This window comes from Xiphophorus hellerii, chromosome 5 (assembly GCF_003331165.1).
Source record: "Xiphophorus hellerii strain 12219 chromosome 5, Xiphophorus_hellerii-4.1, whole genome shotgun sequence".
In the NCBI taxonomy this organism is placed as follows: Eukaryota; Metazoa; Chordata; class Actinopteri; order Cyprinodontiformes; family Poeciliidae; genus Xiphophorus; species Xiphophorus hellerii.
Genome location: NC_045676.1, coordinates 32,720,207 through 32,736,490, shown reverse-complemented (window position 1 = coordinate 32,736,490; position 16,284 = coordinate 32,720,207). Strand labels below are relative to the sequence as shown.

The following is a 16,284-nucleotide window of genomic DNA, read 5'->3' as shown; positions in this document are numbered from 1 at the left end:
TCAACTATGTATGCAGGTGAATGGAATAGTACCTCCTCAAAGAGCAGACCTCCCTGCAACTTCCTCCTTCAGACTAGCTAGCAGCAATTAGTAAACACCAGATGGAACTGTGCATCTGCAAAGTCTGATTTCATTTGGCAAAACCTTTGTTAGAGGGTTAATAGAGGAGCCATGTTGTGATGAGTTCCTGAGTTTCAGAAAGAGCAGGAGTTTTTAAAGAGACAAAGACCCAATTTCAAGGCGTTAAATTATGAAGTTGAATTTCTTTTAAGTCATATTTGATATGCATAGCATTTTTATAACAAGTGAAGGCAGCATAGTTCTTTGATTGTGCCATGAAATGGCACTATGCCTGGAAAATACACAATACTGCCCTTTTAAAAAATGTTCCAACTGACATTTTCTTTTTTTTTCTTTTTTGTCCCACTAATGTGTTTCAGACCATTAAGCAACTTTTAATGTCAGAAAAGGACATTTAGAGTAAATAGAAAATACCTATTTATGCTGGAGCAGCAAAAGCCCTGATGTTGGTATCCATTTCTATTAAAGTGGTTTGGAGTCACTTGGATTTTTAATGTAAGTACAGTACAGACCAAAAGTTTGGACACACCTTTTAATTCAATGAGTTTCCTTTATTTTCATGACTATTGACATTGTAGATTCACAATGAAGGCATCAAAACTATGAATAACACATGTGGAAATATGCACTAAACAAAAGAGTGTAAAACAACTGAAAATACCCCTTATATTCTAGTTTCTTCAAAGTAGCAACCTTTTGCTGTGATTACTGCTTTGCACACACTCTGCATTTTCTTGATGAGCTTCAAGAGGTCGTCACCTGAAATGGTTTTCACTTCATAGGTGTGCCCTGTCAGGTTAATAAGTGGGATTTCTTGCCTTATAAATAGTCATGAAAATAAAGAAAACCCATTGAATTAGAAGGTGTGTCCAAACTTTTGGTCTGCACTGTATATTATTAGCACAATGATCTGTTCGAATAATTTGGGGGGAAAAAAACAAAACATCATTGTGTTTTTTTTGTTTGTTTTTTACAAATCACAAAGCATCTTCTGCTATGATGTTTGGATAGTTTGTGCTCAAAAGAAAATACAAATTGACAGAATTGATGAGAAATTATCTGAAATGTTTTTGCAATCATCATATATTATGGAGAGTGGTATTTAAATAATTTCTTGAGTGTGGCTGGGGAATTTTCCATCTTTATTTTACCCCAGGAGGTATAGCTTTTTATTTTTTTTCTGTTTTACAGATGGCCAAGTTGGTTTATACGGAGCCCTTTAGGGGACATGGGGAATTTTTTTTCTTTTGCTTTCCCTCGCAATAATGTACTGATCAGTTCACGCGGCATAACTGAATACTGTAAGCCGTTATGGTGGCCATCGTACTTTCTGCTATAATTTAAGGCTTTCGCGAGGTTTTTCCATGCATATTAATATCTCGTTGTGAAATATCTGAAGTTGTATATCTTTTTCTTTAGGATAGAAATGCACCACAAACCTATGATATGAACAGAAACTTTCTGTAAGAAGGAAAGAAATAAAAATTACATCCAAACTATTTGGACTATTTCTGTCTCCTTGTGTTGGTAATCTGGATAGTTTAAAGCAGGGGTGCTCAAGCCCAATCCTCGAGAGCTACCATCCTGCAACTTTTAGAAGCATTCTTACTCCAACAGACCGAGATCGGCTCTGAACAGGCCTGGTAATGAGCCATTCATTTGATTCAGGTTTGTTGGAGCAGGGAATCATCTGAAAGATGCAGGGTGGTGGCTGTCGAGGAGTGAACCTGGGCACCCCTGCTTTAAAGGGATGTTTTCATGTGCAGTTCCATCTCAACCTTACACAGACAGACATAAACAGGCAGTGAATAAATCGATTTTCAATCACTTTTTTGCACCAAAGAGTTTAGAATAAACACTGAGGCTCTTTAAATGTGTATACGTTTGAAATTTTAAATTGACATTTGTCACTGTATACAAAATAGACCAGCAAATATTGCAGCATGCATATTCTTAAATTCACTTTTGTAGCACTATACAGCATGTTCAATAGAATCAAGAATAAATCCGACATGTTTAATGTCCTAATCCATCTCTCTGCATGCAGCGCTGTCGGAGCGTCCTTTTTATGAAGAGTGGTGGTTCCTGCTGGTGATGGCTCTGGTGGGCCTCATCCTCATCCTGGTCCTGGTCTTTACTCTGCTCTTGCATGGACACAGCACCAAGTACAAGGCCTGTGGTACAGGTCTGTGCTTCTCTTATTCAACCCTTCAGTCTTTCAGGTGCCACAATTGTGCAGATGATGTTTCTCCATTTATTTTTATTCTTCAGACAAAAACTTTTCAGCTTAAATAGCATCATTTATCTTTACCTGAACATAGAGATTCAGAATAGTCTGTTTTTATGACACTGAAAAGTTGAGACACTTTTGGGGCACCTATCCACGTGTTTGTTTGTAAAACTGCCTCCAGCCGCTTGTTGAGCTGAGAGGTGTAACCTTGTTCCTTCACTCTGATGAATCGGGACAGAGCCCACTCCTAAGTGTCTGACTGGATTTTTCTTTTCCTCACTTTAATTTATTATTCTCAAATGGTTTTATTTTAGTACAGAAATCTACTCAGCTTTTTGTAGTTGCGGCACTAGCTACATCATTTGCACTTTTAATATTTAATTTTCCTTTTAAGAGATCAATAAGGTATTTTGAATTGAACCAAAGCCTAATAAATGATGGAGATCAGTTGAACCTAACTCCATTTGCTTCATTTCTCCAATACTGAGCTTTAGAGATTTCGTTTATGTTCCATCCTCCTCTTTGAAAAGGTGGAAAGCTGACTTTTGCTCCTCCTCTAGTCTTATTTGTCACAGCTCCTGTTATTTTAACATATTTAATTGCTGTACTATGTTAATATATTCATTATAATTACTATATTTAACTGTAAATTTAGCCACTTCTGAAAATCAACACACATTTCCCTTTTCCAGAATGCCATTTGGCTCTTTGCTGCACCACATTTATAGCCCTAAGAAATAGAAAGGCATGGATTATTGATTAACATCTAATCAACATAAATAGCTTGATAATTAAACTAATAGATGCACAAAATGACTTAACTTGAATTTTTTTAGTATTGTTAGGGTGCTACTTGTGAATTATTTCTTTATGTTGAAATTTTTGATTGATTAATTGACTTTCCGACATAATAGCAGATGAGAGTAAATTATCATAATTGTTGCAATTGCTTAACAGAAAGAAGAAAAGTTTTCTCCTTAATCGTCCTCCGCCTTAAAAGGATCCATGTTTAGTTGTAACAATAGACTAATTGAGAAATATTTATTTTAGATGTAAAAGCAATACAGCAATAATACTGTAGGCTGTTTAGTTTCTATAATTTTTAATAAAATTTGTCAAACAGATGATTACATTATGTGATAAGAAATCATGACTGGGGGATTTATTCAACTTTTTTTTTTAAATTCTGTTTATTTTTGTTGGAATGAGTCTGCTCACAGATAATCTGTGAAAAGATTGATCTCCTCCACCTCCTCCCTGAGCTGCTGTTGCTACAGGAAGGCCTTAGTGCTGTCAGTCAATGCTGCTAATGCATTCATGACATTCCCTGATAGCTGCAGCATAGCAAAGAGCAAGGGGGATGAGCAGCGCTACATGAGATTGTGACTGACTGCGTTAAGCCCCTCCTCCTGCCTCTGATTGGTTATTTCTGGTTAGCACTGGGAGCACTGGAAGGAGGCAGAGGAGCTTGATTTTTTTCTCACTGATTTTCTGTCTCATACCATACTGTCAGGACATGGTGACAGTTTCAACACATATGTAAAAAAAATAGCAGAGTAGTGAAGGTAGAATTAAAAAAAACAAGATGTCCTGCTGTATAGTAACAGTAATCTACTGGACCAGCTTCTTCAAACGTCCTTCTCTTTTTTTCTATTTCCGCAGGAAAGCACATTACTCCAGGGGAGGAGTCTGTAACCCTCGACAACGGTGGTTTTACTTCTCTGGAGCTAAACAGCAGAACACTCAACACCAAGAACTCCTTCCTCAAAAAGAATGGGACCAGGTTAGCTCTCCCAGAGGATTACACAGCACTAATCCTCATTGGACGAAAAGTAACAGTTTCATCATCCAAATTTGTGTCCAGATCTCCACCCAGGCCCAGTCCAGGTGGACTCCACTATTCTGATGAAGATATCTGTAACAACTATAACGGAGCCGTGCTCACTGAAAGCACCACACTCACAGAGAAACCCACTGAGGTCTCTGAATCAGAGGTATCTGTGTTTTCTAGTCTGTCTTTATGGATGTGGCTTCCCAATGTTTGCCTCAGTTTAAGTTCCTCCTGTTTCTGTTTGGTGTAACTTCATCTCAGTTTGTGTCACAATTTTACACCAGTGTGTCTGACTTATGAAGATCAGTTGGTCAGTGTAGAATTCCACCTCCAAGTGTGATCACTAGTTTTATCTACAGGTTGTGTGGGTTAATTCCTCAGAGTTTATGTTTCTACTATTGTTAGGAAAGGAGCAAACTAATACCTGTATAGTGAGAAAGATTAATCCGTCACATTGTGCCTCAATCAGTTTCAGTTCTGGACAGAGTTCATGAAGCTGAATCCATAATTTGATATAAAATATTCTAACAAGTCTTGAAAAGCAGGGCATTTATTTTTTCAGTTTGGGAAAATATTTGGTTTTTCGGACTTTATTCCAAATTCTGTTCTCTAAATTCATTTATCTATCCATCCCTTTACCCTGAATTTGTCAGACCATTTGTCCATCTATTTTTCTACTTTCTTTTCATCCTTCCTTCCTTTTCTTGTTTTTTTTTTCTGGCTTACATCAACTGTTAATGTATCTGCCATAAATTCACTTGTCATTTGTGTTCATACTTTCAAAGTGACCAAAACACAAATTAACTGAAAATTCTGGAACCACTGTAACATGTCACCAAACAATTGTGATTGATTTGATCCTTGCAATTCAGAAGCATGTTACATTTGGAAGAAGAAAATCTGTCTGATATTGTCTGAGGTGTACAGTCAAAAAAAGTGACAAGTATTTTCAGTCTTCAGTTTGTGTAACATGTCTCCTGTCAAAAAAGCTAACAAGAGAAACATAGATTCATGACACTGATCTAACTTATTATAGTCCTCTTAGTCTGCAAAACAACATAAAGCTCTGCTAACAGGCTCTGACTCGTACAAAGCTTTTAGTCCAACAGAGGAAGCTGAAAAGAGCCAGGTTAATCTCAGTGGATATAGATGCTCTAAGAAGGCTTTTTAAGATATTTGTTGTGGTATTACATCGCTGTGCTGTAACTTTGGTTTTATAGAATAGAATAGAATAGAATAGAATAGTCTCTGATCGTTGTATATAATAAAATGAAATTCCAGATATAACAAAAAGGAGTACAAAGAATAACAAAGAAATCTAAACATTACTATATTAGACAAATACAGCATAATGAAAATAGTGTATATGTACTGATTATATTGCATCTTTTACAATACTGTATGTATCATATTACACAGGTCTCACACTTTAGTACCTAGTGAATTTGTGTCTTACAAAAATAGTCACATGCCTGGAACTTTGACATGCCATAAACTTTCGTGTATTTTGCTTGAGATGTACAGTTGAAACCAGAAGTTTACATTCACAGAATACATTCATTTACATACATTTACATTCACACATGCACCATTTTGTTTCTGAAGCTAAACCACTTTGTCTGAATGCTTTGCGCCATTGTTAATTTGGAAATCCAATTTTTATCTTCCGGACTGATGTCTTTAAATGTTTCCATCCAAATGTAATGATGCTCATTATGTCCAGATCAGGACATGACTCCAAAAATGAAAGTTACTGTTCTTGTGTGCATTTTCAAACTGCAATATGGTTTTTTAATGTTTCTTTTGAAGTCATGGCTTACTCCTCACTGAGTGGCCTCACAGACCATGTTGGTGCAGAACTCCAAGTTTGGTCTCATGTGACTAGAGAACATTCTCCCACATTGTTTGCTGTGTCCCAATATGACTTGTGGCCAGTAACATATTAATGTAATCCAGTTATTTTTTTCAAGTAAAATAAGGAATTACAATTAAAAAAAAAAAAGTCATCAAATTACTGTTACTCCACGCAAGCAGACTGTGATTTTGTTTGTGATCCTCTCATCACAATCATGTTTGTGCGTCGTCACTGGTCATGGTAACAGACCAAAGCGTAAATCAGCAGCAAACAGTACAGAGTGCAGCAGAACAATGTAGTGTTTAATGCTTGGAAGCGCCGTCATTAGCTCAGCTCAGTGATGAAAACATTAGCATGCGCTGTTCGCTCTGTGTGGGAAGAAAACTTATCTCTAGTGAAAACTCTACTTCAGATTTGAACAGTAAGCTGCAGAAGCCCCCAGACTCTCTGACTGACTTGACCAATGCAGCTACCACATCGATTCCACCGGGCAAACCTCTGACAGCCCCTCTCCTGCTAAACAGGTGAAAAGAGATTTTTTTAAAAACTCATTACTAGTCCTCTCTCCACTTCAAAAACTGTTAAAAGATGGAAATGGTACTAATTCAGAGGACAGTCAGGAGATATCGATTTAAATTAATTTATATTATCATTATTTTGAATGAAAGAATGCAAACACAAAAATAATTGTGCTTTGTATGGTTAGGAAGAAATATAGTTTAACAGTAGAGAGACTTGATTTTCTTCATGGAATGTGCAGAAAAAAATCTTCAAATCAGACTTGCATTTCATGACATTTTTTGTGGTGAAATGTATATGAAGTTACAAGCCAAACAAAAACAAGTAACTAAATAAAGTAATTAAAGTAATGAAATACTTTTAAAATAAATAATCAGTAAAGTATTAACTGGATTATTTTCTTGGGGAAGTAATCAGTAATTAGTTTTGAATTACTACTTCAGGTAAGTTGACCAACACTCCTTGTGCCAAACCTCAATCATAACTTCTGCTCTTTCTTTCAATCCTGACTTTATTCTATCCATCCTGCATGAAGGCCAGAATTGCAGAATGAACAATCATTCTGTAAACGATAATTCACCTGAGCTGTGGATGTAAAGATATCATAGAAAACTTTACCAGTTTGAATTATAGGCTCAAGTTGACTGCATTGCTTGGTGACTAGGGTCAATTAGAATGTATGTATGATTGGATTGAGGTGACATGTTGTGAATTGCCACTAGTTATATAAATAAACCACTAATGTAACTTTTTGTTGTTTCATTTTATTTTATTTGATTTATTTTTTATCTTTTTTATACGTTTTAAACTCAGATAGTTGCCCTGGATGTTATCTACAGATATTAGATGAAAGATTGATCCCACTTTTAATTCTTTATATTAACTTCAAAATTAAGCACAACTTTGTGTTGGTTTGTCACACAGAATCTCTGTATAATACAATGAAGTTTGTTGTGGTAATGTAATAAAAAGTAGTTAAACAGAGACTTCATGCTTTATGTTGAAAGTCTGTTTGAAGAGACAGACTGAGATGATTGATATCAACATGTTTATGACTTTGAGGGGACAAAAGTTTCTTCTTCTTTTTTAGATTTTAACAGCAGCTTGTATCCATTATTTGGACAAAAGTTTTCTGAGTCTGTTTGCCTTTGTTTTAATTAGCCTCTAGCGCCCTCCAGAGGGGCAGCAGCTCAAACGTGTTGAGAGGGAGTTTATTCTTCACTTTTTCTTTGAGCCAATGATCCGTTCAACTTATTTGGAAGCCTGCTTTTTATAGAGATTCAAATATGTTTTAAAATAGCAAGAAAATATAACAGAATAGTATTTTTTCTGTACCAGTAATTTAGTTTTCCTGTCTTACTCTTGTTCCTGTAATAACTGGTAAGTTGAAAAGCATCCTGTTGTTTGTGTGCAGCTAACGGACAGCGACTACGAGGATGAACAGCCTAAGCACTCTTTTGTCAACCACTACATGAGTGACCCCACCTACTACAACTCCTGGAAGCGGCAGCCCAAGGGCCTCAAAGGGACAGGGAGTCCTTTTGCCTACGAGGAGTGTGCCACCGCTGACACGGAGCCCTACTATCAGACAGTGGTGACGCAGCACAGCACAGGGGGAGCTTACACACCCACAGGGCAGCCCGCGCACACACACATCAACCCCAGCGCCAACCCGCCAGGGTCACGCACTCCTGTGACCGGGTTTTCTTCCTTCGTTTGACTCTAGAGACAGCATTTGCACAAAGATGCACAAACACACACACACACACCCACTCATATGGAACGCACTCATATGGAAGAAAGTGGGTGCTGCCATGTGTTTGGGCTGAAGGAACTGGGAACAAAGGAGCCGTCACGCCCCAAAGAACTAATCTCACACTCCTTACTCGCCTTCGTCTCTGCTCATGAAGACCCTGTGTTCAGTGTGTGCTCTTTTTCTGAGTGTGCTTAAACGCACCATTACCGTCCTCATTTTCCACAAATTCTCACCAGCTTATTTAACCAGGTACTCCTGTCTACTCCAGAGACTCCACAGAGAGCTGTAACGACTGTATTTATGTGTTGAGCCCATTAATGTCTTGCTAAGACCCCCCCTGGAGCTGGAGGAAGCTGGAACTTCTGCACAAAACTTCTCGTCTGTTTTCTGTACCTACACTTAAGTGCATAAGTCCCCACTTAACGCACTCTCTGATGCGCTATTTCAGCATCTCCAGCTAAGAGACGGGAACTTAAAGGCTGTGGGGGAAAATAAACTGCACACAAGTTTTTTCACAGACTGGTTCATGCACACAAACGCAGCGCTGCCAGCTTTCAGATACCACAGCAGACAAGAGAAGAAAGGAGAAAAATGTTTGATAATCACAGCTTTTTGAATCTGAAATGGACAGAGAGTGAGCATGAGCAGATGTTTTTCAGCACTTACCTGAAATGTCAGAGTGTTGAGCAGTTTGGGAGAGCGATGTTTGAATTGGAATACAGTACTTTAAAATATGTTCACATTTTATCACATTGCAACCTCAAAATTCAGCTTGTATTATTAGGATTTTATATGATAGACTATTACAAAGTGGTGCATACTTGGAAAGTTGGAAAAAAAAAGGATAATTTGCAAACTTCCCAAAGAAAAACAAAGTGTGCTACACGTTTGTATTCAGTCTCCTTGCATCAGAACTTTTGCTGCAGCCACAGCTGCACGATTTGCAAATCTACAGATTAAATGTTTGCCAATTTTTATTTGCAAAACAGCTGCTGCTCAGACAGGATGGAGAGCAACTGTGAACATCCTTTTCAAGTCTTGGATTAAATTTACATGTGGACTTTGACTGAGCCATTCATGATCAGACATGATCTAAATCATTTGTTGTAGCTCTGGATGTTTGCTTAGGGAGGTGCGGTTGGAAGTCTAACCCTTTCTTTGCTATCCTGTTTCTGCTGGAGAAGCACCCCAAAAGAATAATGCTGCCACCATCCTGTGGGTGCATTCAGGTTGATGTGCAGTTTTAGTTGTCTTATAAGCCCAACTCCAATGAAGTTTCAACCTATATTCAGTTGAATTCACTACAAAGACACAATAATGTTCAAACAGGTAAACTTCCCCCCAAATATTTACTTATTTGGATTTGATGTCTGCAACATGTTCCAATGAAGTTGAGACATTGTTTTACACAATAACATCCCAACATCACTGGAATTGGGTTTATATAAACATTATATTTACAATTTACATTACATGTAATGTAATGTAAATTGTAATGTAAATTTAATGTAAATTTACATTACATGTAAATTGTGGGATCCTCTGACTAGAGTAGCATCATCCACAGGTTTGCTTTGGCCTCTATGCCAGTTCTATTTTTAGTTGGTGGACTGAACGGAGCTCTGTGAGTTTTTCAGAAATTGGGATCATTATATAACCCAAACCTGCTTTAAACTCCTCCACAGCTTCTCCATGACCTGTCAGCTGGGTTCTTTGGTGTTCATGCAATTATACTGACAAGAAAATACTCCCAGGTGGACTACATTTACTAAGTATTTGACACTGGATTGTATTTATGGGTACCAGAGTGAAGAGGGTTAATAAAAAAAACAGCACACCATAATTAAATTATTTTTGTTAAATTTTTTTACATCATTTACCCTTTTTTGTACTACTCTATGTTCATCCAACCCCTAACCTCCTACCTCTGGAGTTTGTGGTTTTAAATGGTAAAATGTTAAAAAAGTTAAAGACATTAATACTTTTACAAGATATATGAAAAATTTGTTTGTTTTATTTTTTTTGTTTTTCTTTTTACTGTGTACTGCCTGTCCTCCTTTTACCGCAGCTTCCTAAGCCATAATGCTTGCACTGTGCTGAAGCCCCAAACATTTCATCTTCATTTTGCCCAGATGTTATTTTGTTTGTCCAGGTCTTGAGTGCGACACGCGTGCCTACAAGCTAACGTGTGAAACAGCTCTATGCTCACTAAGCCTGCGCTAATATCTGTGAAGTTCACTGCACAGCAAAGTGTGCCATAGTGTGTGTGTGTTTGTGTTTTAAGATGGATTTTGTACATTTAAACCCTTTTTACTTCTGTGTTTTATGTAGTTCTGATGTTTATTTAGTTTGATTCAAGCAGCAAAAGAACACAGCAGGAAGTGTATTGGCTGAAGGAGGGAAAACAAGTCTGATTTCACATTTTTAAAAAATCTAGAAGAATGGACAGAGAAGGGAGCAAGTTTACAGATTCTTCAAAGAAGCATTGTTCAGATTTGAATGGTAGAGCTCCCACAGGCTGAACCTTGGTTTAACTTTCAGGTGACTGATTCTCTCTGATCTGTTTCTCAACATGTAAACAAAATTCATCTGTACGTTTTTGCTTCTGATTGATTTAAAGGTTCTCTGGCCAAGCAGCAGTGTTTCTCACTCTGACATGCTTATTTTCAGCCTCATACAGTGTGAATAAATGGTCATTGTATAACAGCGTGTTAGTGAGTATGTGAAAAGGAAGTGCACATTATTACGCAGACAGAATTACAGATGTGGCCCAAGATATCGAAGTAAAACTGTTTGTTCTGAAAAGTTAAAGGAGTAAAAGAGGAAAGATATATCAGAAAGAAACGTTGAGCAGGTAACTGAATTATTAAACAATGAGGCAAAAGCTAATTACACTTAAAAAAGTTGCATTTATCACCATGCTCAGAGTTTTAATCTCAGAGTTAAAACTGTAATCACTACTTTAATTACACAAGAATAACAAAAACATGCATCTAAACTTAAAATTGAAGTACTAAAATGAAAAGTGCTTAAGTTATTGTTTGATAGTCTATAACATGAAACTTTTCATCTACAAATAACAGTAAATATAAACCAGTGAAAATGCTACCTTGCATTCATTACTTTCACAGCAGCTAAATGAAATGAAGTTTCCAGATTTACTGGCATTGATTAGCTATTCCTGAGTGACCGAAAGGTGGAACTTAATTATTGAAACCTCTGACATGAAGAACTTCTTTCTCTTTGCATTTAAATCAAGTGTAGTCTTCTTGAACTTTAAGGAGCTCTCAACACTTTATATGTGTCTCCCACATCTGGCAAGAGATTATTTTAGCCTGAAGGATTTTAAATCAATCCTTCCAACCAAGAAAAAAAATACTTTGTTGTATTTTTCTCCTTTTTTCAGCGCTCAACAAATTATTTCCAGAACTCCAGAACTACCATCATCACTCTAAAGGTTCTGCTGGTCACTTTTAGTTTTTTTCATCTTTAATGTATCCTGGAAGTGAAAGCAATCTGAGCTAACCGAGTGAAAACACAGCATGCAGTGTGCTTGTAGACAAAGGCTGATCAGCAGAGCTTTTTGTGTTTTTCTGCTGATGCCTGTCCCTAGACAACAGGAGAGATTACTTAAACCTAAGAGTAACCCTACGACATGAACACTGTAATCTAAGAGACTACTGGGATTTTAGATGGCTCTGTTGCAACGTCTCTGACTCCAACTGGACAAACTGGAAGTTTGACTGCAGGCATCTTCCACCCACATAGTTGATTTGGAAAAAGAAACAGCAATAAGTGGTGGAGATGAAGAGTTGCTGCTTTGAAGCCTTAATAGAGGTGACAGGTGTTGCTCTTCAAACCAGTTTGGGGTGTGTGTTTGGGATTATTGTCCTGTTAAACACCAAATTGTGCCAAAGTTCCCATTTGCTAGCTGTACTGAGGTAAAGTAGAGTTCCATCCACTTTGTGCAGTGTGCCAGAAAAACATTGTGCCTCAGTAAACCCAATGTAGAATTTACTGGACTATGGATGATGGCCATGGTGTTGGAGCAGCTTCCAGGTCATGGCTGTCTTGTGTTGGTGTTGAACCACTTTCCTTTAATGAAAGGAAAGAGGAATGGAAAACTGGCTATCAATGAATCAGGGGTTCTGCTGCAATGGGAGTAAGTGAAACTGATTAAATAAATATGGAAGAGCTTTGATGGAGCATCGTCTGGAGATGAAGAGATGACATAACACACAAGGATCAGGTATAGGCCATAACTAAACTGAACATGACTAAACATCTAAGTGCCAAGGAGTGCAACACAAAAAAATAACCATGCACACACACACACTAATACCAAAGAGCAAATTAGACTGTGGGTGGAATAAACCAAAACCACAAGATGAAAACAGAATCCTTCAACTCATGGCAGTATGGTATTGATGCCAATAAGTAGATGTGATTGTCAGATTGTATCTGTAAATTAGATATTTTTCTGTGCAACTGAAGCCAAATCTTAAATTTTTCAAACATTTGCAATCTCTTTTGGTATATTCAAGAGAAATGCATAATACTTAAATATGCCTGCATTTTTCCTTCCAAATGGCACTCAGTTATGCAACAGAGAGGCAGATAATAAGAAATCCTACTATCCAATAAAACTGATTATGGAAACAATGTACATGGTTTTCTGCTGTCTGAGCTGGACTGACTTGGTGAGGCTATTTGGAACAGGAGGAGAAGCTTGTCCACTGATCAAACATGAAGTGGGTAACAAGGATCTAATCTGCTCAGGCAGAGTTAATCCCTCACAAATTAATTTCAGCAACTTTGCCCCTAAACATAGACAGGAAAACACCTGACATTTAAATTACTGATTAGCATGACGACCTATTGACACTGATTAAACCCCTGAGTATAAGTGCAAACAAAGGGAAAGCACTCAGAGACGACATTATTCTGACAGATGTCACACATTCTAACATGTTAAAACTGGTAAAAGCTTTTTCAATCTGGAGAGACTCAGACAGAAAAAAACAGCGATTAAAAAGGTTTATTGACATGCATGAATTTAAAGTTATTTGGCGCTCGGGCCCCGGCTGAGAACATCGAGCTGTGAATTGCAATAAGCTCAGATGAGCATTCCCGATGTAGGTTAGGAATGTCATCCCCCGGGACCCGACACTGGTGGTGGAAGTCGGTGAAGGATGCGAGCCTGAAAGCCGGGAGAGTGGAGGTGGAGAAGGGGTGGAGGAGGGTTGAGCACAGCTGGAAAGCGGAAGATGCCGTGGATGGAGGTCCTTATCAACTGGGCCTTGGTCGGTGAGGTGAGGTGGCTTGGTCCAGCGTTGATAGGTCGGCGGCGATGAGGTGGGGCTAAAGAGTCTTCCAGTTTGAATTTGCGCGTAGGCTTCATTTCCATATTTAAATGGGATTTTCTTTTACTAATTTTCCTGCTTTGTGTTAGTTAGTGACTATCTTTTATTCAATTTGGATTCAGTTCAGGAATTCTGTATTTTTAAAAAAGTGTCCTCAACAATTAGTGACAACTTTTGCAAAGATCTGTAGGTGCTTAAGCCATGGGCAGAAAGCTCAGGGTGGTTCAGAATTGTCTTGAAACTGGCTGCATTGCTTTGATAGACTTTAACCTTTTTGTTTTTGTCTTTTTTGTAGCAAATATCTCAATTATATTTAGCTCTTTTATGAGAAGAGTTTGAAGCGTGAGGGACTAAGTACTACAACTAGCAGACAGCTCAGTGAGTGGGAGCCGAGAGCAGAGAGAGAGAGAAAAACAAAAATGTATGCTTTTATTTCTTACCATCTTCAACATATAGTCTCTAAAACCACACACACAAATCTGGATATTTTCTATACAAACTGTGGTGTTTTGAGCATTAAGTTTAAATTATACTTCCCAGATCTTCATTATTTCTACTCTGCTTATAGATTCTCAGCCATCCAGGACATGGCAAAACCAAAAATGATTTAAGCCTAAAGCAACTTAAGTTATGATTTAAATAACACATAACTTGCATGAGAGCCACTGCAACAAAATTAATATTTATGAGGAATTTTATCAAGTGGAGTTACTCATTACAACTTCTTTTTATTTATAGCCTTAATTCTTTTATAAAGGTGTACCAGAGGTTCTGTGCCACTGAACCAAGCTCATAAGCATTTAAATTTTAGTTTGATCTTTATGGGTCTCAATAGTTTGCTTACTGAGAAAAACACATGTTTGAGGATTATTAGACATTTTTGGTCTTGCAGCTTGAACACATTAAAAACTTTTTAAACCACATTTTAATTTATATTTCACTGTAACTTTGCTGACCCCCTAAATTTGCTCTTAAAAAATGTCCCTGTTCAGAGTCCCGTCCAATAATGAAATGGGATTTCCCAGTGTTGTATAAAGTACTGAAATCTCAGAGTCAAGTAAAAGTACAAGTACCTCTCCAAAATACGACTTTGGTAAAAGTCGAAGTCACTGACTGAAATGTTACTTGAGTAAAAGTCTTAAAGTATCTGAAACGTCTTGTACTTAAGTATGGAAATTACTGTAAAAATGGATGTACTCAAGTAATGTAATGAAAAGTACAAGTAAAAAGTAAAACAAGGCAAGTGTGAATGACATTTCTTATATTTTGGTAAACTTGTCAAATAAACTTAAAATAATGTACCCAACCAAGTGCAGACAAAATTAAACCTGCTAATAAATTGTTCCAGTTTTAAAGAGTAGCACATGTTAATGGTTTGTGGTTTTGAACTTGCATGCCTTTCCTATATTCGTTAAATTTAGTCTAAATTGCTATCGCTATGGCTTCTGTCCCCCATTGAACTAGGGTGACCAGACGTCCTCTTTTTCCCGGACATGTCCTACTTTTCAGACCTAAAAAGATGTCCGGGGGGAATTTAAAAATTGTCCGGGATTTTGGTCAACTGCCTCAAACACATTACATAGTTTACAGTGCATTATAGGGCACGGCGCTGCGTGTCACGTAATCCCTGAGCCGCGTCAGTGCGGGCAGCACTCTTCTGTGTTTGTCCCTCCCTCTCACCCGCTGTACGGTGTTCTGATTTCTGATTTCCCCAACAATGGGAGAAGCGAAACAGGTGTATCCTATTGGAGGTGATGAACAAGCCCAGGCAAGCAGGCTACGGACTTTGTTCGGTAGCCTACTTGCTAATCAGTAGGTGGGGTCAAAACACTTTGTTTCTCTCTCTCGCTTTTTTGTAACGAGTAACTAAACCACACATTGAAAATGTATCGGAGTAAAAGTACGCAATTAAGTTCGGAAATGTAGTGAAGTAAAAGTGAAAGTCATCAAAAATTTTCATACTCGAGGAAAGTATGAAGTACTCCAAAATATACTTAAGTAAAGTAGTGAAGTATTTTTACTTCGTTACTATACAACACTGGGATTTCCTCCCTTGGCTTAAGCATGGAATATGCTGCAGTTTACTAGCAATGAGTTTTAGAGATTATTTTTAACCTCATTTATAATCATTTACAAAATGTGTGATGGCAAGATAAATTTGGGTCAGCCTCTGACTTTGTTTACTTAGCTCTATCATCATTCCAGGTACACCCTCTGCATTGGTCCCATGGAATACATTTGTTCAAATCAAAGGTTGAATTTTGCACAACTTTTCACTGCAAAACCTTGACACTGGGTGGGTGTATGTTTTGGTGATTAGACTTTCACATCAAAAACCAGTAAACAAAAACACAGTATTCTAGATATTTTTAAAATAAAAATCTTTAAATTTAATTTTTGTGTTTAGAAACAAATTAGTAGAAATTTGTTTCTCTCTTCATACTTAAATGACAAAAATTGAAAATCAGAAGCAAAGATACACTTTTTTTTCTGGGCATTTATTTTGGTGTAATAATCTACACCTTAATTAGAATATGCTTCGCCCCAAGACATCACTGCCTTTAACAATCTGGGAGACATTTTGAAATCATGTAAAAATATGACTTAAAAAAAAGACTTTTATGTTTGTTTTTGATTTTTTTTTGTTAG

The 16,284-nt window shown here is 37.3% G+C and overlaps 1 protein-coding gene across 2 annotated transcripts in view; it reads left to right on the top strand.

The window, feature by feature from the left end:
- Positions 1-9,747, top strand: part of LOC116720704 (protein sidekick-1) — a 493,826-nt gene extending 484,079 nt beyond the window's left edge. For both annotated transcript variants that reach the window (XM_032564100.1, XM_032564099.1), the window contains 4 exons: positions 2,129-2,266; positions 3,974-4,094; positions 4,176-4,305; positions 7,931-9,747. In XM_032564100.1, the coding sequence (XP_032419991.1) occupies positions 2,129-2,266; positions 3,974-4,094; positions 4,176-4,305; positions 7,931-8,236 (695 nt within the window). In that variant the 3' untranslated portion in view covers positions 8,237-9,747. The remainder of the gene's footprint in view (positions 1-2,128; positions 2,267-3,973; positions 4,095-4,175; positions 4,306-7,930) is intronic.
- The last annotated feature ends 6,537 nt before the right edge of the window (positions 9,748-16,284 follow it).